Source organism: Pelophylax lessonae (genome assembly GCF_965119305.1).
Source record: "Pelophylax lessonae genome assembly, chromosome: 4".
NCBI lineage: Eukaryota > Metazoa > Chordata > Amphibia > Anura > Ranidae > Pelophylax > Pelophylax lessonae.
The window spans coordinates 537,289,886-537,312,198 of NC_138771.1; the positions used below are offsets into that span (position 1 = coordinate 537,289,886).

Here is a 22,313-nt window from a genome sequence, read left to right on the forward strand (position 1 = left end):
GCTAAGAATAAAGATCACAATTCTCGGTGTAACATTATCTTTCACATTATACAAAAAAATTGGGCTAACTTGACTGTTTATTTTTTTTTTTAATTCATTGAAGTGTATTTTTACCCAAAAACTTACATTTGAAAAACTGCTGCGCAAATACAGTGTAACATAAAATATTGCAATGACCTCCATTTTATTCCCTAGGGTCTCTGCTTAAAAAATATATATAACGTTTAGGGATTCTAAGTAATTTTCTAGCAAAAAATACTGATTTTTACTTGTAAGCAACAAATGTCAGAAAAAGGCCTGGTCTTTAAGTGGTTAAACTGTACTCATTTGCAGGCCGAAGTTCATTCCTTTGATCTAAAAGAACCAAATGATACTATGTTTCTAGTTTAACTCTCAGATAAACTTTGTTGGCTGTTTTTTTTTTTTACTCTTTGACAGCTCTGAGCAGAGAACTGCTCTGCACTGTTACATGAATCCTGGAAATGTCAGATAAAGATCGCGAGGGGGATTGAATCGATTTTTTAATGATTAATCGTGCAGCTCTACTTTCCAGCAACCAGCGCTTTAAAAACCAGTGACAGCATCAATTGATAAGAAGGGCATCGGGTGCCTGCACATCAACACTGGGGTCACATTCACTAAGTGAGGGAGAAAAACATTGCAATACTAGCCAATACCAATTTGTAAAGGTGTATTTGCTTTTGGAAGAATAAATCATGTTGGGTGTGTGACATGTATGGATCTTGACATATCATGCTAAACTATTAGTTTATTTTTCTGCATTTAAGAATGGGGTGCCTCGAGATTGTGCAAAGTTTTAAACAGTGCCTTGCCCTTGACTGATAAAAGGTTGAGAAGCACTGGCCTATGCTGAATGTATTGTACTGAGGGAAGATATTTGCCACATAGACCATTTACTCTTTTCTATATTGTAACTGCACCATTCTCTCTCCCCCTCTCATTAGAAGTAGGGTGGCTGTAGGGTTACTGCCCGGGTCCGAGGGTATTGTTCTGTTTTGGTTGGGCAGGGATCATGTTCAGGGGTCAATGCGCATCTTGACATATGTGGATCATGTTCTTTGGAACGCAGTGCCTCCTGGCAGAGAGCCACTGTGTTCCAAGAACTGGATGTGACAACACTGGGAAATTAGAAGTGACCTCTGAGGAAGGTAGTAGTCGGGACTGTAAATAAAATGGGATGGGGGGGGCGGGCAAAAGGGGTGATAGGGCTTCCTGTTGGGTTAAGATACCATCTGGTGCCTCTAATGGCTGTTTACGTGCCAAGCTTTGGTTAGTCCTCTATTTTTACTAACGGAATGTGGTGGTCTTTGTTCCCTTTCCTCTGTATTCATGAAAAAGAAGAACAGAGGATATGTAGGACTTTAAAGGTTGCCACCAAAAATCCCAAAAGGAAAAAAAAATACTCAATGTAATAAAAAGTAGAAAATGTATTAAGGCAACACGATAAAAATTGTTAAAACCATTTCATAAGAAATAATGCAGTGATAATATTGTGGGATCTCCCCATAAAAGGGGTAAGTATGGTTGTGCAAAAAAAAAAAACTGTTACATGCCCATTATATGCAGAGAACTAGTTCATGAAGACACAGAATCTGTGGTGATCTCAATTGTCCGGGCCAAACAGGAATCTCATGTACCATGTGCCAATGGATCACATGATCAACCTATACTACTGGTCAAAACATTTCCTGATATGAACATATGCAAAGCATACCGTTTAAAGTTGACTGTGTTGATTTTTTAGATAAATGCCCCTTTATCATCTTAATATAACATAATTTAATGGGACAATATGAAATCTAACTTTGAGGCATAAGAACCTATCTGGAAACAACACATATCTTGGTACTGGGGAAGCGGCCCAATTTGTCAAAACGCATAGATGTTTTGTGATGTGTAGAGCATAGAAACACCTCAAATCTGCAAGGAGAAGTCTTCATGCCATGCAGATCTGAGGGGTTTCTAATCAATAATAATTATCCCTGGTTACTATAGCACCCTTCAAATCCCATTATTTAAATCAAAACATTGAAGAAGGGGGAGTTTGTTTAAACCTTAAAAAACCTTAAAAAACAATGTTTTTGTTATGTCATGAACCAGTTTTAGAGTCGGCTAACACTATGGCGACACGACTCTGCACTACTTCGGGAGGCGACTTGTCAGTCCCGTGCACCGCGACTTTGGCGCGACTTGCACGGACTTCATATAATGAATGTCTATGCAAGTCGCTCCGAGGTCGCCCCGAAGTAGTACAGGACCCTTTTTCTAAGTCGGAGCGACTTGTGACGCTCCTATTAGAACGGGTCCTGTAGCAGTCAATGGACCGCGAGGGACCGTGACTTGTCAGGCTGACAAGTCACCTGACAAGTCGCGGCAGTGTGAATGGGGTCTTATCATGAAAATATTTTAAACTCTGGGATACGTTTTGGACTAATTACATTAGGATTCATGATTCCGTAATTTTTGGAGAACTGCCTAACCAGCACTAATATGTCCAGTGATAATGTAAAGGCTAAGTGCACATATTTGTGCAGGAAGAAAATTGTGCATTTTTTTATTTTTTCCCACAGGAGCCTGCAAAGCATTGCACCCCCGATCAGTGGTTGCTTCTCTTCCTCCAGCTTTCAGCCAATACTTCTGTATGGACTTTTAGTTAGAAGCCTGAAGGAAGTGTCAAGGGACTAAGAATGTGCTAATTACCACACTAATGCCCCGTACACACGTGCAGATTATCTGAAGACTTTTGTCTGCAGACTTACCAAAACCATATAATATGAGGTCAAACCTAAACACTTTCAATTTGTATGCAATCCGGCAGGCCCTTGCACTACATAGAAAAGGTAAATCTGAAGACAAAAGTCTGCAGATAATCTGCACGTGTGTACGGGGCATTATAGTTCATTGACAACGACAAGTCTGTCTGCCGGGGTGGCAGGTGGGACTTGTAGGTTCTTCATTCACAGATCTCTGTGAATGAATGCAGGCGTAGCGCAGCCATGCCAATTTTAAATGTGACAGCGGTTGTAGTGGTGAGGAACCCCAGGAGGGGGCTTGGGGGGTGGTAAGCGGGTGCTTAGAAAAATGTTACACCATAAATACAGGTAAAATATGTTCTAAAAGGTGACATTACCCTTTCATCAGACACTGACAGACCATAAGTGACAGAATGACATAAGCAGACTCAAAAAAATGGATTGACACAGATTTACTTGGGTTAGAATGAACTGTCACTACAAACCTAAAATATAGAAAGTGGCACAAGTATGTAATTAAAGGTATGCATTATAATAGTGATAAATTAAGTAATCTAGGGATTAACAAGTATTAACGGGTTTCTATATACAATGTGCATAACAAATCCTTTGCACAAGGAATAAGCATATCTGCAAATCTCTAAATAATCAATTCAGCCTTGGAAGGAGAATCAGTTGAATCAGGGTTTAAACTCCTTGCCCTAATGATCAAAGGGAGAAGACACACATGTGAAATCTTTCATCTCATCTAAAAAATAAACCCCTCTGTTATGGCAAGCAAAAGATAAATATCCAAAATGAAATGAGCTCTTTTAAAGTTTTTTTTTAATTTTTTTTACAATTCTTAGCTCATTTAAATACTCTCAAGAGTGTCTTTATTTTCTATAAACCTTTTTTGATGTATAGTTTGTAATCAGCAGTCTCTTTTCTTTATTTCATTAGCTTCTTACTTAGCAGTTCTCCGAAGTTACTTAACCATTTAATAACCACCCACCGCAGTTATACCGCGGCAGGCAGCCGCTCCTGCGGGATCCGCCGTAGGTATACATTGGTCGCGTGCAGGCAGCTAAGGGGCGAGCGCTCGCCGCCGCCGGCGCGCTCCCACCCCCGCTCATCAGCGGGGCTGCCGATGCACGGGGCAGGCAGCTCTGATCGCCGCCTGACACCCGCGATCGCTCCCCGCTGAGAGAGAAGAATGGTCAGCTGTTGTAAACACAGCTGACCGTTCTTCTTCCTGGAATGATCACAGAGCTCCTCTGATCCTTCTATATATGAACACAGGTCTTGTGATCATTTCACAAGTCATGCCCCCTCACAGTTAGAAACACGCCCCTAGGTACACATTTAACCCCTTGATCACCCACAGTGTTAACCCTTTCCCTGCCAGTGTAATTTTACAGTAACAGTGCATATTTTTAGCACTGATTACTGTAGTAATGTCACTGGTACCCCTAAAAGTGTCAAAAAGGTCAGGCAGGGGTCCGATCTGTCTGCCGCAATGTCACAAAAAATCGCAGATCGCCTCCGTTGCTAGTAAAAAAAAAAAAAAAAAAACAATAAAAATGACATAAATATTTCCCGTAGTTAGTAGACGCGATAACTTTTGCGCAAACCAATCAAACTACGCCTATTGCGATTTTTTTTTTATCAAAAATATTTAGCAGAAAACAAATTGGCCTAAAATGTTAAAGAATTTTGATTTTTACATTTTTTTTTTGGAGAATGTTATATAGCAGAATGTGAAAAATATTTATTTATTAATTTTTTTTCAAAATCGTCGCTATTTTTTTGTTTATAGCGTAAAAACCGCACAGGTGATCAAATACTACCAAAAGAAAGCTCTATTTGTGGGAAAAAAAAGGACATCAATTTTATTTGGGAACAGCGTCGCACGACAGCGCAATTGTCCGTTAAATAACGCAGTGCCGAATCGCAAAATAGGGACTGATCATTAAGGGGGCAAATCCTTCCGGTCTTAGGCCCCATGCACACGGGGCGTTTTTAACGCCGCTGTAAGCAGCGTCAGACGTTTTCCTCTTGCAGCCTAAAAACGCCCCTCCATGTTATTCTATGGCCTCATGCACACAAAGACGTTTTTAAGCTGTAAGTGGCCTAAGCGTTTTTCAGCTGCAACAAGAACCCACGGCCTGCGCGTTCTGAGGCCCAGCGTTAGAGCGTTAAAAGCGCTTGACGCTATTTAACGCTATTTAACGTTTTTATCGGCGTTTTCCAGCGTCCGGCGTTATTAAGCTGTAGAAATTTTCAGAAATGTGATTGGTCACTGTAATGGAGTAAAAACACAGGAAATGCATTTTTACATTTCCCAAGTGTCCTTTGCTCAGCCGTGTGGGTGGGTGGGTGTGTCTGTGTGGACATACAGGAGAGAGAGGGACAATGGCTGCTGATATAGGTCAGACAGAGCTTATCTCTGCAGTTGAGGCCCATCCAGAGCTGTGGGATGTCTCCCATCCCTTCTATAGTGACAGGATTAAAAAATCAAAAACCTGGATGGATATATCTGAAGCCCTAACACCAGGCTGGGACCGATTGAGCACCGCAGAGAAGAAGGAAAGAAGTAAGTTTTTCAGAAATGCATGACTTGTGTGCTGTATAATTACAAAGAATGCATATTTTAACCTTACTTCACTTTTCTTCTTAGGCAAAATTTTCCAAAAGAGGTGGAAGTCCCTGCGTGATCGGGTCAGGAGGGATCTGACAGAGGAGGAAAAAGCTAACACAAGTGGTGCAGCTGCCTCCCACAAAAGAAGACACGTGTACCACAACCACCTGGCATTCCTGCGTCAAGCAATGATAGACAGCAGTAGAGATTAAGTCGCACATACTGTATTTTTGACTTACATATAGGGGTGCTCAGAGCATCGTTTTCTGTGAATGTATTGCTATTCTGCAGCCATTTTTTTTTACATATTTTTCAGGACAACATCTAATATTGCGGACCTGACTCAGGATGCTAGTCAGGAGGTGGTTGAAGAACCAGAGGACAGACCCCCCAGTGCTGCCACTGAAAACAGTGACATGACGATCCAATCCAGTGGATCTCATGTCTGCGATGAATCCACAATACAGGTTAGTGTCTGTCTAGTCTGTCTGCCATTCTTTTCTTCATTGTATGTATGTGACAAACTGAACCTTTTTCTTTCTTAACAGGAATCCAGGGACCAGGAATGTGTTGTGGAAGAAATTCCCGATAGTGGTGTGGGGCGTGGCCGTGGCGAGGTACCCGTTCGTGGCAACGAGGTATGTGTGCGTGGCCGTGGCGCTGTGCGTGGCCGTGGCCGCAATCAGCGTCAGAGGGGTGGCGGTATTGTCCCTCAAAACGAGGACGGGGTGTTAGCGTTGCTGCAGGAAGTGCGGCAGGAGAGGCGCAGTGGGGATGTGTTCCTCGATCCTGGCAACTCACGCGCCGCCTTCTGCCGTGCTGCATACTACATCCTGGAGGACATTGGGGGACCTGAAGAAAAGCTTTGTATGGATCGTGTACTCGCCATCATGACACAATATAGGCATGCAAAACTAAGTGGTGGCCCGCCACCATCAAACGATCCATTCAACACTTTTCTTGATCCCCCAATGCCCTCTGTGACCTCAGCAACGCTAACACCCCACTTTCAATACCGCCCCCCTCCGCAACGCCACCTACCTACCTTGTCCCCTCCGCAACGCCACCCAACACCTGTCTTGTCCACGCCCTCCTATTTCCCACCCCACTCCTCCATTGATTTCTCCCAACCACCTACCCAGTTCCCTCCCCCAAACTTACCTGGACCCCCTTACCACCATGAGGTTGCGCAGGAACGACATGTCCAAGCCACCCACTCGCATCCTGACATCAGCTATCCACGTTCAAAGTCACCGCGGTCAAGCCAGGACGATCAGTCAGGATACACCTACCAGCATTTGTGATTTTTTTCTTTTTTTTGTGTTTATTTGAATAAAAACCTTTTTTTGAAATGATATTTTGCCTCATTTTTTTTTAAAGTTGTATGTTGAAATAGAAGTACATCTGCACAGGCCATTGGGCTGGCACACACTTGCCACATGCAGAAGGAAACCCCCCTCCTTCTTCTGCATGTGGCAAGTGTATGCACAAGCCATTGGGCTGGCACACACTTGCCACATGCAGAAGGAAACCCCCCTCCTTCTTCTGCATGTGGCAAGTGTATGCACAGGCCATTGGGCTGGCACACACTTGCCACATGCAGAAGGAAACCCCCCTCCTTCTTCTGCATGTGGCAAGTGTATGCACAAGCCATTGGGCTGGCACACACTTGCCACATGCAGAAGGAAACCCCCCTCCTTCTTCTGCATGTGGCAAGTGTATGCACAAGCCATTGGGCTGGCACACACTTGCCACATGCAGAAGGAAACCCCCCTCCTTCTTCTGCATGTGGCAAGTGTATGCACAAGCCATTGGGCTGGCACACACTTGCCACATGCAGAAGGAAACCCCCCTCCTTCTTCTGCATGTGGCAAGTGTATGCACAAGCCATTGGGCTGGCACACACTTGCCACATGCAGAAGGAAACCCCCCTCCTTCTTCTGCATGTGGCAAGTGTATGCACAAGCCATTGGGCTGGCACACACTTGCCACATGCAGAAGGAAACCCCCCTCCTTCTTCTGCATGTGGCAAGTGTATGCACAGGCCATTGGGCTGGCACACACTTGCCACATGCAGAAGGAAACCCCCCTCCTTCTTCTGCATGTGGCAAGTGTATGCACAGGCCATTGGGCTGGCACACACTTGCCACATGCAGAAGGAAACCCCCCTCCTTCTTCTGCATGTGGCAAGTGTATGCACAGGCCATTGGGCTGGCACACACTTGCCACATGCAACATTGAACTAGAACAATGGAAGAATGATAGACATCAAAAGAACTGACATACATGTTTAATAAAAGCTGTATGTGAAGATATCACAAAGTTTACAAGATGAATGATTTTAGACAAAATTATCCTGCCATGCCACTTCCCCATCAGGCGAGACAAAGAAATCCGCAAACTTATCTCTGATGGTCATGACTCGTGCTGTTGTTCGTAAGTCCATAAACTGCACGCGGTGCATGGGGTTACGTGGCTCTGGTTCAACGCTGCTCCTGTCGCTTCTCCTTAGGAAATTGTGCAAAACACAGCAGGCCAGGACAACCTTGGTGGCATTGTCAACATCCAGTTGCATACATGACAGCAAAACCCTCCATTTTGCTGAGCACACACCAAACGCACACTCCACAACACGACGAGCTCGGCTCAGCCGATAATTGAATATACGTTTGGTGTGACTCAGTCCATAGCCACTGTATGGCCTCATCAGATTTTCTGCCAGTCCAAATGCTTCGTCGGCCACCATGACCAATGGCAAGCTTGGTTCCTCAGTACACGGTAGCGGCCTGCTTGTTGGTATGTTGAGTCGTCCTTCGTGTAGCCGACGTCCAAAGGCCGATTCTCGAAAGATGCGGGCATCACCCTGGCTGCCATATGCTCCTACATCAACAGCAAGGAATTGAAGATGGGCATCAGACAATGCCAGGAGTACCACAGAAAAATATTTCTTGTAGTTAAAGTATGCAGAGCCGGAATGGGGGGGCTTCTTCACCCTGATGTGTTTTCCATCAAGGGCACCGATACAGTTGGGGAACTGGGTTTTCTCCCAAAATTCGTCGACAACTGCTTCCCACATCTCTTCAGTCGGCTCCGGCATGACCACCTCCTTCAACTGCTCCCATATTGCCGCACATGTCTCCTTAACAATTTTGGCCACCGTGGAGACACCGAGCAGAAAATAGTGGTGTAAGGAGACAAAGCTTTGGCCAGTAGCAAGAAACCTAAAATAAAAATAAAAAATGATTACATATTACATCTATCTTTCAAAAATACATTGAAAATGTTTTAACTAGGACCTCACCACCTAACCCTCTTAACCCAAGTACTAACCCTATACAAAACACCCACAAATGATTTCACTTACCGAAGTGTCACAAGCAGCCTTTCCTCCGGTGACACACTGCTTCGCATGTTCGTGTCCATCCTGGATAGCCTTGGCCTGAGCTTCTCCAGTAGGTCATCGAAAAGCGGAACGGACATACGTGAGAAGTTGTACCACTTGTCCGGATACATGCGGAGTTGGGTGTACATGGTAGTAAAGTACCCCACGGACAGACGCTGCAACATGACAGGATGCACCCAGAACCTTCGCCGTATGCTCCTCTCATTCTCCTCCTCCAACTGTCTCCTTCTACGCATCCTTCTCAAGATGATGAGCAGGATCGCCTCATCAACCTTCTGCATAACAGGATCCATGACTCAGAAATGCAAAAAATACTCCGAAAATACAAGAAACACTCTCAACCAATCTGAAAATGCTCTCTCCTCTCTCTCTCTCCTACCAAAATGGCTTCCACACATTGCATTGTGGTTATTTTGGGTGTGGAAAATGGAGGAGGACTGATTTTTTTAAAAAACGCTATTTAGCGCTGACGCGGCTTAACGCGGCTTAACGCTCATTAACATAATTTGAGAAACGCTGTTTAACGCGCGTTTTTAACGCCGGTTTTTCCCGGCGTTATAACTAGCTTGGACGTACGTTTTTTTGAACGCCCCGTGTGCATGGGGCCTTAAAGTGGTTAAAGGGGTTGTAAAATCAGAAGGTTTTTTTATCTTAATGCATTCTATGCATTAAGATAAAAAGCCTTCTGTGTGCAGAAGCCCCCAAGCTCCCCTAATACTTACCTGAGGTCTCTCTCTCTGTTCAGCAATGTCCACGAGTGTCTTAGCCATCCGAGAATCTCCCTTCTGATTGGCTGAGACACAGCAGCGGCGTCATTGGCTCTCACCATTGGCTCTCGCTGCATTCAATTAAAGTTAGCTAGCCAATGAGGGGAGAGAGGGGGCAGGGTCGGGTCAGGGCTCCGTGTCTGAATGGACACAGGGGGCTGTTACTCAGCTTGGGAGCCCCCATAGCAAGATGCGTGCTGTGGGGGCCACTCAACAGGAAGGGAGGAGCCAGGATCACAGAAAAGAAGAGGAGGATCAGGCTGTTCTGTGCAAATCCACTGCAACAGAGCAGGTAAGTATAACATGTTTGTTATTTTTATAGGGAAAAGAAAATGAGACTTTACAATCACTTTACCTTTCCTGCTTTTTACTTACTAGATGCAAGTCTATCATTCTGCTCAGACTGAAAATATACTCTCTAGCTGGTTTCTCTACCCTATGATATGAGATGAGGTGTTCTTAAGTCCCAGCACACTGCTTGGCCTAAGGTCAATGCTGCTTCTTAACTACCTCAATACTGGGCACTTAAACCCCCTTCCTTCCCAGACCAATTTTCAGCTTTTAGTGCTGTTGCATTTTAAATGACAATTGCGCAGTCATGCAACACTGTACTTAAACCAAATTTGTGTCATTTTTTCCCCCACAAATAGAGCTTTCTTTTGGTGGTATTTGATCACCACCAGGTTTTTTCTTTTTTGGTGCACAAATAAAAAAAGACCGAAGAGTTTGACAAAAAAAAAAAAGGTTTTTTGTTTAGGTTATAAAATTTTGAAAATAGATACGTTTTTTCCTGCACTGATGAGCACTGATGACGCCGCACTGACAGGCACTGATGAGGAGACACTGATGGGGTGGCACTTATGGGGTGGCACTGATATGCAGCACTGAAGGGCACTGATAGGTAGCATTGATATGCAGCACTGATGGGCACTGATATGTGGCACTGATAGATAGCACTGATATGCAGCATTGGTGGGCACTGATAGGCAGCGTTGATGGGCACTGATAGGCAGCACTGATGGGCACTGATCGGCGGCACTGATGGGCACTGATAGGTGGCACTGATCGGCGGCACTGATCGGCACTGATGGGCGGCACTGATGGGCGGCACTGATCGGCACTGATGGGCACTGATAGGCAGCACTGGTGGGCAATAATGGGCACTGGTGTGCGGCACTGAAAGGTGGCATTGGTGGGCAGCACTGATAGGGAGGGCACCACTGGCAGGCTCTCTGAGCCCTGTTTGCCATCCCTGGTGGCCATGGTGGGCATCCCTGGTGGTCATGGGTGGGCATCCCTGGCAGTCATGGGTGGGCATCCCTGGTGGCTCTAGTGGCACCCCCCCCCCCCAGGGCTGCACTGGTAATCAATGTTCTGATTACCAGCACAGACCCCCCCTGTGATCAGTGAGTAATTAGAAATACTCACTGATCCCCCGGCTGCAGTACAGATCCTCTCTTCTTCTCCTCACTGACAGGATCTGTCAGGAGGAGAAGAGATCAAAGCCGTTACAACGGCTGTGTTTACATTACATGACAGCTGTGATTGGACACAGCCGTCATGTGATCAGGAGGGCCAATCAGAGAGCCCTCCTGCCGCAACTTGTTGCTCTGTGTCCAAGGGACACAGGCACATCGAGATCGCGCCGCTGCGCATGCCCGGCGCGTGCCCTTCCCTCAGAAGGACGAGACTCCCACCTGGCCGTATATGTACAGTGGCCGGGTGGGAGGTGGTTAATAATTACATTACGACAAGTGACTGTTTTCTCCCTAGGACAGGAAGTGTGTTACTGGTAGGATCATCAGGTGAAAATAAAGGAAAAAAAGCCAAAAAACCAACACTAATGCAGCCACCACATCTAAAAACCGGTGAAATGCAAAATATTACATGTTCTTTTTTCAGCCATCTGTGTCCCATTCAGGTTCCCTTCACTTCCTGCACACAACAAATAGTGATAAATATTTTAAAAGATAGGTAAATGTCGTCATACACAGCTGTCACAAGGATAAGTGTATTCACTGGAAAAGCTTAGCTTTTAGATACACTTTAAAGATGCTAACAACAATATAAAAACATAGGCAAAAATGTACAACAAATGATTCAAAACCTGTGCTGGCCATATGCTAGTATTTGTACGAAATTCTTAGGAAAATTCTGAGTACATTTGAGGACTTGATGAATGTCATTCGAAAGTACTTCAAAATGTATTTGCTTTTAAAGTGTTACTAAACCCAGCAGTCTGCATTCACTATATCTGGTCTCCCACAGTACACAGAACATGGAAATGCAATTATTTTAGTAAATATAAACTGCTAAATACCTTTTCTCATCAGCAGTATATAGCAGTCTTGTGACTTCTATCAGTGTCTGGGTAAAGCTTGTAGGAGGAGTTTTCATTCAGGCACCCTCCCACGAAAAAAAAAAAAAACAACTCTCTAGCAATACACACCAAACTGAGCATGTGCAGCCTGTCCCCTGGCTCTGTATTATCAGGAAATATATTGGGGACAGTGGAAGGAGAAGAGGATCAGACGAGACAGGATCAAACAGCCATTTTACACAATGCAGAGATTAACCCCTTAGGTTCCTCAGTGAGTATAACAAGCATGATTTACTGCATATACAGACTGATTTTAGTGGGTTTAGTAACACTTTAACATTTGATTTTGGAATTAATGGACTTCCCACACAAAAACCACATGCACGGTTATGTGTTCGTTTGAAAATGTCTATCCGGCTCTTTCAAATTCACTGCTGTCGATAACGAATGTCAATTTCACCCCAATACCAATTAGGAAATTAAACAAACAGTCTTGAAACAAAAGTCATCCAAAAAAAATGAGCGTTCGGCCAGTTTAAGACTTCACTATAGCTCCCTTTTATAATGAAGCAGCACAAGTTTTTTGTAACATTAGGAACTACCTGATCTGTTAATGAATTAACCTCGCATACAGCATTATATGGAAGCCACAGACAGAGATATCTTCATTCATTTTATCTAGGTAAAGTATTTTGCTTTAAATGCTTTTCTGTACAATAAGGATTACATGTGGAGATTCTGGTTTTGGACCAAGATGCAGAGATTGAATTAATACATCCACATGTGGGATTTGGGTGTGTATGTGGCTCCTCCCGCAAGCCAACCAACATCATGAAAATTATATGCCTGATAGCGGGATCTGGCCTTTGGACAGCTCCCTACTGGAAAATGAACACTCTGAATGCCATATACCTCTTACTTTCCATATTTCATGCATTAAGCTTAGCTATCTTTCTATCTTAGCTTGTTAGCACTTAATTTTCTGCATTATAATGATGGCTGATTTTCTTTTCTTACACAGTTTCCTATGTGTTCTTAAAGCTGAACTCTGCGAAAACTAAAATCTCTCTTTTGTAGTGGGGCTGCAATTAAACTGCAAGAGTTAACTGCTTGATACTGTCTACTCTAAGGGGACCAGGGAAAGTACCTTTACTTAGATGATCCTCTGCTCTTGCAAGTTGCTCTGTGCTGCTAAACTGGTCCCTGAAGCCTCTTCTCCCCTGCGGTTTAAGGTCCTTGTACGTCATCAGGACCAATGCAGGGCCCATAATCCTGCATTAGAATTAGAATACAGAAGAACAGTGCTGGAATGTATGGGAGCACTGTCTGCTGGCGAAGAGGAGGATCAGTAGATAAAACAGTTTTCTCCATCTCCTGGACAGAAATTAGCATTTACTCCTTGCAGTGCAAGCAAAGCTTCACTTTTCACTTTTTGTTTTCATTGATTTGGGGTTTAAAGAAGAATTCCAGGCAGAATCAGCGGCATGTCAAAAATTCTCTTATTAGTTATCTGTAAGGGTGACACACTTACCACTGACCACCAACCACCAAAGTAAGAGGCATTCTTCCTACTGATTACCAATGTAAGGGTTATTCTTCCCACTGACCACCAATGTAAGGGTTATTCTTCCCACTGACCACCAATGTAAGGGGCACTCTTCTCACTGACCACCAATATAGAGAGAATTCTTCCCAGTGACCACCAATTTAAGTGTCATTCTTCACACTGACCACCAATGTAAGGGTCATTCTTCTCACTGTCCACCAATGTAAGGGTCATTCTTCTCACTGACCACCAATGTAAGGGGCACTCTTCTCACTGACCACCAATGTAAGGGTCATTCTTCACACTGACCACCAATGTAAGGGTCATTCTTCTTACTGACCACCAATGTAAGGGTCATTCTTCTCACTGACCACCAATGTAAGGGTCATTCTTCTCACTGACCACCAATGTAAGGGGCATTCTTCTCACTGATCACCAATGTAAGGGGCACTCTTCTCACTGACCACCAATGTAAGGGTCATTCTTCACACTGACCACCAATGTAAGGGTCATTCTTCTCACTGACCACCAATGTAAGGGGCACTCTTCTCACTGACCACCAATATAAAGAGAATTCTTCCCAGTGACCACCAATGTAAGGGTCATTCTTCACACTGACCACCAATGTAAGGGGCACTCTTCCCACTGATTACCAATGTAAAGAAAATTCTTCTCACTGACCACCAATGTAAGTTCCTGCCATTGACCACCACTGTAAGTGCCATTCTTTCCACTGACCACCAATGTAAGCGACATTCTTCCTATCGACCACTAATTTAAGGAGCATTTTTCTCACTGATCACCAATGTAAGAGGCATTCTTCCCATCAACCACCAATGTAAAGGGCTTTCTTTTTATCAACCACCAATAAAAGGGACATTCTTTTCATTGATCGGAAATGGAAGGGGCATTCTTCCCATCAACCTGAAAATCATTTCAAGGTTCCTCTGGGGTGAAAATGTTGAGACGGCCTTAGTTGATTTCACACTGCATATATACAACTATGAGGCCTAAGGCACAGGTGGTGCACTGCTATTTTTTTGGAAGGAATTCAGGGCAAAAGGGAAATCATGCCTAGGCACAGTTAGTCCCGGTTCACACTAAGGCGACCTGTGAGGCGACCTGGTCGCCTCACAGGTCGCCGTAGGTCGCCTCCCATAGGGAAGCTGCGGACCCGTTCTAATAGGAGCGACACAAGTCGCTCCGACTTAGAAAAAGGGCCCGGAGCTTCTTTGGGGCGACCAGGAGGCGACCGCCATAGACTTCAATGTTATGAAGTCCGTGGCGGCCGCTCCGAGGTTCGCGGTGCGAAGTAGCTTCACCCCTATGTGAACGGGGCCTTAAAGTATAACTAAAGGGAAAACATTTAGTTTTGTTTTCATTTTGGATAGTGTGTAGAGGGATTAAAGCGCCTGTAGGTTTTTATTGCTACCTGTGTCTCCTTAACCGGTTCCCGACCGCCCGCCGCTGATTTACTGCGGCAGTGCGGTCCCCCCAAAAGTGTCAAAAATGTCAGTTAGGGGTCCGATCTGTCCGCCGCAATGTTGCAGTCCTGCAAAAAATTACAGATCGCCTCCATTACCTTTAAAAAAAAAAAAAACAATAAAAATGACATAAGTCATTCCCGTAGTTAATAGAAGCGATAACTTTTGCTCAAACCAATCAAAATACGCTTATTGTGATTTCTTTTTTTTTACCAGAAATATGTAGCAGAAAACAAATTAGCCTAACATGTTAAAAAATTTTGATTTTTACATTTTTTTTTTTTAAGAATGTTATATAGCAGAATGTGAAAAATATTGTTTTTTTTTTTTTTTTTCAGAATTGTCGCTTTTTTTTGTTTATAGCACAAAAAATAAAAATCGCAGAGGTGATCAAATACCACCAAAACAAAGCTCTATTTGTGGGAAAAAAGTGACATCAATTTTGTTTGGGTACAGAGTTGCACGACCGCGCAATTGTCCGTTAAAGTAACGCAGTGCCAAATCCCCAAATATGGCCTGGTCATTAAGGGGGAAAATCTTCCGGTCCAGAAGTGGATAAAGGAGGTTCACTCTCTATTTGTCCTGTTTACCATTATCATTGAAAGTGAACGAAAATTCCAAATTCTGGGTTGTCCCAGAGCAGAAATAGAAGGGAAACCTTCCAGTGGGGACACTAGTTCTGGTGACCCTGGTGACAACAAAGGAATTCAATCACGTTTCCTATCACTTCCTGTTTTGGATGGGGGTCAGGAAGTAAAGGGAAATCTTCACAATTGTACACAGATGGCAAAAAAAGACAGGGGTTATAACCCTCCCTTACTAAAATGAAAAATAAAAGTTTAGCATTTAGTTCTACTTTACCATTTCTAAATATTCCCTATAACAAAACAAATCTTTATTAAAATTCCCCTACTTTTTGATCCTGACATGAATATCTTTCAGCAGTAATAGGTGCCCAGAATAAACAGCATTGTGACACATCTCATACCCACCATGACAAACATTCATGCAAAATTAGCATGTAAAATGATTAAAAGGAATTTACATTAAAGAACACGCACTTCTGCAGACATAAATGGGCTCATTGAGACACATAAGAAAACTTACTATTGTACATTTTTTAACAGCTGACTTACATTAACATATTTTCAACACCATTCAGAGGCTGATTTAAGCACTTACCAATTAGGATAAATATAGAATATGTGAGCATATGCTGATACTGATCATAGTAGGTGTTTAATTAAAATGGAACTTTACCCATAACCGTTTGATAAAAAATAATGTTCTTTACCAAGAAACACATTCCACGTTAATAATTATGCTACCAAAACAAGTGTGTGCTGTAAATTGTCTCCACTATTGTTCCTTTTCCTTCTTGTTGGAGGCTGCCATTTTGCTGAAGCCTAGAGCCCCTGAACAGCAGTAAATCTTTAGGCTGTCAGCAGATTGGCCTTTACAAAGCACTGTGCCAAAAAATAGAGAGCAACTGAACACATGCAGGGCAGGTTGACAGTGTATTACTGGATTTTAAACAGTATAGGCACTTATTTTTAATGTTTTACATAACTATTTCTGTAAAAGGGTCAGCCTGAAGTGATCTAGCAGGACTTAGTGCCGGTTCACACTACTCCGACTTGTCAGGGGACCATGCACCATTCTGTGCAATGGGAACCGTTCTAATAGGAGCGACTCAAGTCACTCCGACTTAGAAAAAGGTTCCTGCACTACTTTTGGCCGAAGTCGGAGCGACTTGCATTGACTTCCATTATGCATGGCGACTTGTTCAAGTCGCCCCGAAGTCGTGCCGCCATAGTGTGAACCGACTCTTAAAGTTCTTGTAAAATCTTGTTTTTTTTTTCTATTGAAATAAAAAGCATGTTATACTTACCTGCTCTGTGCAGTTGGTTTTGCACAGGACAGCCCAGATCCTCCTCTTCTCAGGTCTCTGGCTGAAGCTCCTGGCCCCTCCCTCCTGTTGAGTGCCCCCCACAGCAAGTAGCTTGCTATGGGGGCACCCAAGCCAAACCGCAGCTCCGTGTATCCATTCAGACACGGTTTGGCCCTGCCCCCCTCTCTCGCCTCATTGGCTAACTGAGTTTGATTGACAGCAGCGGGAGTCAATGGCGTCGCTGTTGTGTTTTAGCCAATCAGGAGGGAGAATCCCAGATGGCCGAGTCACTCGTGCACATCGCTGGATCGAGAAGGGGCATAGGTAAGTATAAGGGGGGCTGCTGCACACAGAAGGCTTAGAATAGAATGCATTAAAATCTAAAAAAAATCTTCTGTCTTTACAACCACTTTAATTTTCTGACTAAAATTAAATTTTAATATATTGCAGGAGTTTCTTTTATTCCAATATACAGCGACAGTATCTTTTTTAAGTTGCACCAGGATTTAAAGGGTCCTGTCATCTCTAATCTAGCATCTCAGTACAGAAAATAGATGCTGACCCCCGGTAATGCCTGAACAAAGATAATTCCATCCTTATGATGAGAAAAGCAGAATCAAGAAAAGTACCCTGACCTCTATGAAAGGTAAGACACACATGGAAGTCTTATACTTCAATGTATGTTGCATACATTTAACAAGAAAAAAAAATACATCCAATGCCAGGACCACTTTCAACATATGTAAAGAAATGAAAGACCTACATATTTTTAAAGTATGATTTTGGGTGTCTGTTAGCATTTCAATTTTCAAGGAAAGACAAAAATATGGATCAGGGAGGGTCTGGGAACCTTTGGTCTCGGAGGTAAAAGCAACCTACTAGCCCCCTACAGAAGCAAGGCCAGGGGAGAGGGGCACAGTGTTTTAATCTAGAGCAGGGGTCTCCAAACTATGGCTCTCCAGCTGTTCAGGAACTACAATTCCCATCATGCCTAGTCATGTCTGTGATTGTCAGAGTTTTACAATGCGTCATGGGACATGTAGTTCCACAACAGCTGGAGGGCCATAGTTTGGAGATCCCTGATCTAGAGGGTGGCAGGCGTGGAAAACGACATCTTCCTAATAACACGCATGCTCTATACGTATAGAAATGTAGAAAAGTGAGGGCAGAAAAAAATCAAGTAGTCTATCAGGTCTGCCTTTTTCTTTTTAACCACATGACCTCCAGAATTTTTTACTACCTTCAAGACCAGACCATTTTTTGCTATTCAGCACCATGCTACTTTAACTGGCTATTGCTTGACCATGCCACACTGTACGCAAATTAAATTTGTCATATTTTCCCCACACAAGTAGAGCTTTCTTTTAGTGGCATTTGATCACCACTTTTTTTTATGTAAATGGCTAAAAAAAAAAAACGGAAAATTAAAAAAAAAAATAATAATATTTTCTACTTTCTGTCATAAAGCAGAACAGAAGTTATAACGTTTACAATCTACAGTATATATACTGGAATTTACACAGCTTTTTAGCAGCTCTGACTTTCTGACTGCCTATCACATTTCTAGTGTAATTGTGATAGGGCGGCGGGCAATCAGAGACTGGCGCTAACTTACACTGGCGGGGAGGGGCACTAACTGTTTGTTACTGACACTATCTGACATCGCTAGTGACACGAATTTAGTGATCAGTGATAATCCTGTACACTGTCACTGTACCAATGACAGAAGGGCAATCAAGGGGTTAACTGTGTGTCTAAAAAGTGTATGTGTGCTGATTTTACTACTGACTGGCTGGCTTTTCTCCTTGATCTCAGGGAATGTACCAGTCAGGCCTGTGTTCTGTGTAATCTCTGTGCTGTGGTTGAATACAGCCATCAGCAGGTTCACAGCCAAAAAAATTGGCTGTGAGCCTGCTGACAAGCTCATGCTGTGTCTAAGCACAGCATGAACAGCAGGGGGCACCTGTAAATCCAGAAGTTCCCCATGGCGTACGGGTATGTTGTGGGGGAAAAAAGAGCCACCGGCCAGCAGTAAAAGCCAACTGGTTGGTAAGTGGTTACTCTATACGTTTTTGTGTTTTTAGTTTTTTTATTCATTTTTTTGTCTGCGTATAGATTTTTTTTTAAGCATTTTTTAATCTACTTACTGTTCACTGACTCACTACCACTGCTGGAAGTCTAGTCCCAAGCACTAACCCACTTTCTAGGATTAGTTTTGTACTTCCCTCTTGCTAGTTTGAGGTCATGTCCATGTGTTTTTTGCCTTGGCTTCATAAAATATTACCCTCCCGAACCTTTTTCACCCCCTTGACGTATTTAAAAGTTTCAATCATGTCTCCCTTTGCCCTTCTTTTCTCCAGACCATATATATCAAGTTCCTGTATGCTCCAGAATCTAGAATGCTGCCAACTCCTGGTATTTTTTAACTCACCAAACTCAAGAAAGTTCATCCCTGCAGCCCTCAACATAGATGGTTCACTTGGTTGTGTCATGTGGCATAAAAGGCATATGGATGTTGTGGTGGAGAAGGGGGCAAGAGAGCAGCCGTAGTAGCCGTGCTGGAGCAGGCTTCATATTTATTTAACATACTGTGAAATATTGATGTCTCCTACACAGATGCAGTTCTGCTAAGCTCGGTGTCTGGATGAAAGTTACATGACTGGTAATGGATCATCAACTTGTAGCTTTTTAGTTTTTTTTTTGTTATAAAGGATTTCTGGTTACTGTCTGACCAGAGATGGTCCTGGGGTTGGAAGGTCTGTCCACGTAAATGGAACTGTTTTTTAAATTTGACAAGTTATGCATGCTAAAGTGAATTTGTCATCGCTCTGCGATAAGTACTTCTGATCTTTGTATTGTTCGCTACATACTACCTACCTTGGCAATCTGCGTTACTTACTCTTGACCCTTGTACTCAGCATCATACACTACAGACCTCTGACCACTGCATTACTGACTCCTGACCCCTGCATTACATACGACTGACCTCTGAACATGGTGTTACTTATTCCTGACCCCTGCACCCTGTATATTATATACTACTGCCTCTGCAAAATGTTACCTATTCCTGGCCCCTGCACTCTGTTTTTCATATAGTGACCTCTGATCTGATCTGACCTCTGCATTACTCCTGACCTCTCCACTCTGCTATTTACTACTGACCTCTGAACTCTGTTAATTTTTCGTGATCCTTGCACTCTGCATTACTTACTACCTACCTTTGATTTCTGAATGACAAATTACTTACCTCTGAAAGCTGCGTTACTTACTACTGACTCCTAAACACCTACTCTTACCTTCATTACTTTTTAGTATAGACTTGATAACTTAACCACTTTACCACTGAGTACTGGAATAGTACTGCGGCAAAGTGGCACGATCCCGTCTGAGGACGTCGACCTACGTCGCCAGACTCCTCCCCTGTAGGCGGCGCTCGCGCCCCGCCAAAGGCGCGCTCCCACTGTTTTCATTCACAGCGGGAGTCGGGCCAGATCGTCGGGGATCTAGTGTGGAGATCCGCCCGCCTGTGTAAACACAAGCGGGCGGATCTCCTCAGTGACAGGGAGTGACAGATTGGAGTGTTCAGCATAGCTGGACATCCGATCTGTCCCTGTCTCACACAGTCACCTCCCCCCCCACACGTCAGTAAGCACCAGGCATACATTAACCCCTCCCTCTCCAATAAAATTAACCCCTTCCCTGCCAGTGTCATTTTTACAGTAACAGTGCATATTTATAGCACTGATTACTGCAGTAATGTCACTGGTACCCCCAAAAGTGTCAAAAATGTCAGTCAAGGGTCCGATCTGTCCGCCGCAATGTCGCAGTCCCGCAAAAAAATTGCAGATCGCCGCCATTACTCGTTTAAAAAAAACCCACAAAAAATGACATAAATCTTTCCCTTTGTTTGTAAACGCAATAACTTTTGCGCAAACCAATCAAAATACGCTTATTGTGATTTTTTTTACCAAACATGGGTAGCAGAAAACAAATTGGCCAAAAATTTAAAAAAAAATTGTTTTTTACATCTTTTTTGGGGGGAATTTCATATAAAAAAATGTTAAAAATATTGTTATTTTTTCAAAATAAACGCTCTTTTTTTGTTTATAGCGCAAAAAGTAAAAATTGCACAGGTGATCAAATACCACCAAAAGAAAGCTCTGTTTGTGGGAAAAAAAGGACGTCAATTTCGTTTGGGTACGGCGTCGCACGACCGCGCAATTGTCAGTTAAAGTCGCACAGCGCCGAATCGCAAAAAGTGGCCCAGACGTAAGACAGCAAAATGCTCTAGTGGTAGAGTGGTTAATGGGAAATCTCTTTAAAAAAGTGTTCTGCACCCTGGTGATCTTTGATTTTTTCGATTTTTTCCATGTTGTTTAGATAGAGCTCCACCTCTCCATAGTTGCCTACCCCTGCATTTGATGTTTGATTGTTCTGTGCTCTATTGGAACTGTCTTATTTTCCACATGTTTCCTTTTTGATTGCCTACTCCCTCGTTCCTGTCACTGCTCATCATTGAGGCGGCCAGACCTTATGATTGTGAATCCCCCCTACCCCACTTCCATATGATGGTGGCACCCAGCAGGGGAAAAAGGTGGCTGGGCAGTCAATAAAAAGATAAGAGCTGAGTACCAGCAGGCCAGGGAAGCCTGGAACACCAGAAAGGAGGAGTCATGAGATGGAAGAGCAGAGAGGGCCAGGAAGAGGAGGAAGGCCAAAGCAAACGTGAAAGGAAGCTTGGTCTGTGTAGCAACAGGAAAAGAAAGAGAGGAGAAGAAACCAAGTTTGATACAGGAGGAAGAGTAAGCTGTGTGTCATCCAACGCCCTGGGCTTTGGATAACTTTGTTCCAGCACTGCAGGGTACAAACAGAGTTCTGTAGGTTAAGAAACGTGCAGCATGGAAAGCGGCCCATGTGTCTTATTGATTGATGGTCATAGTGAAAGGTGGGTTACTAAAGGACAAGGTTGATTGAACGTAAGAAATTAAGAACTTGACATCTTCCATTATTAGCTTTCTTTGTGGCTCTTGGCATTCAGACACCGGATGCCTCGGACCTGCAAAGAAAACTAGTGCTGGAAGATATTTCTGTGGCAGATGCTGTGATAGCAGGTGTGAGTAGGGAACAGGCAGCTATACAGGGCCCGTATCCATCACTGACTGCAAGTTGCGTATCTCCACCAGCCCAACATTCTCTAATGCTCTTCAGCCCTGGTGTCTCCTGCTATGAAAAATGCATAGTAGTGTCCTTACTATCAGTGATGTATTGCATACATGAATCCTGATTACAGTTATTTATGACTCATTTAATGTGATTGTAACTTTGTAAGCAAACACCTTGTAAAACAAGCCATGCAGTTTAAAAAAGAAATGAAAGTCAAAACATTGCGTATAAGCCCCCGTTCACACTGGGGCGACCTGTCAGGCGACCTGGTCGCCTGACAGGTCGCCTGGCATAGAGAAGCTATGGACCCGTTCTAATAGGAGCGACACAAGTCGATCCGACTTA

General features: G+C 43.6%; 2 protein-coding genes across 2 annotated transcripts in view; both read right to left on the reverse strand.

Annotated features, from left to right (window-relative positions):
• Positions 1–22,313, reverse strand: part of ANTXR1 (ANTXR cell adhesion molecule 1) — a 313,258-nt gene that overhangs the window by 126,665 nt on the left and 164,280 nt on the right. The window lies entirely within an intron of this gene.
• LOC309553552 (uncharacterized protein) lies at positions 7,736–9,090 on the reverse strand (the record flags this gene model as incomplete). The annotated part of the gene is made up of 2 exons (XM_082254812.1): positions 7,736–8,615; positions 8,759–9,090. The coding sequence occupies 2 exons, from the start codon at positions 9,088–9,090 to the stop codon at positions 7,736–7,738; spliced, it is 1,212 nt and encodes a 403-aa protein (XP_082110938.1).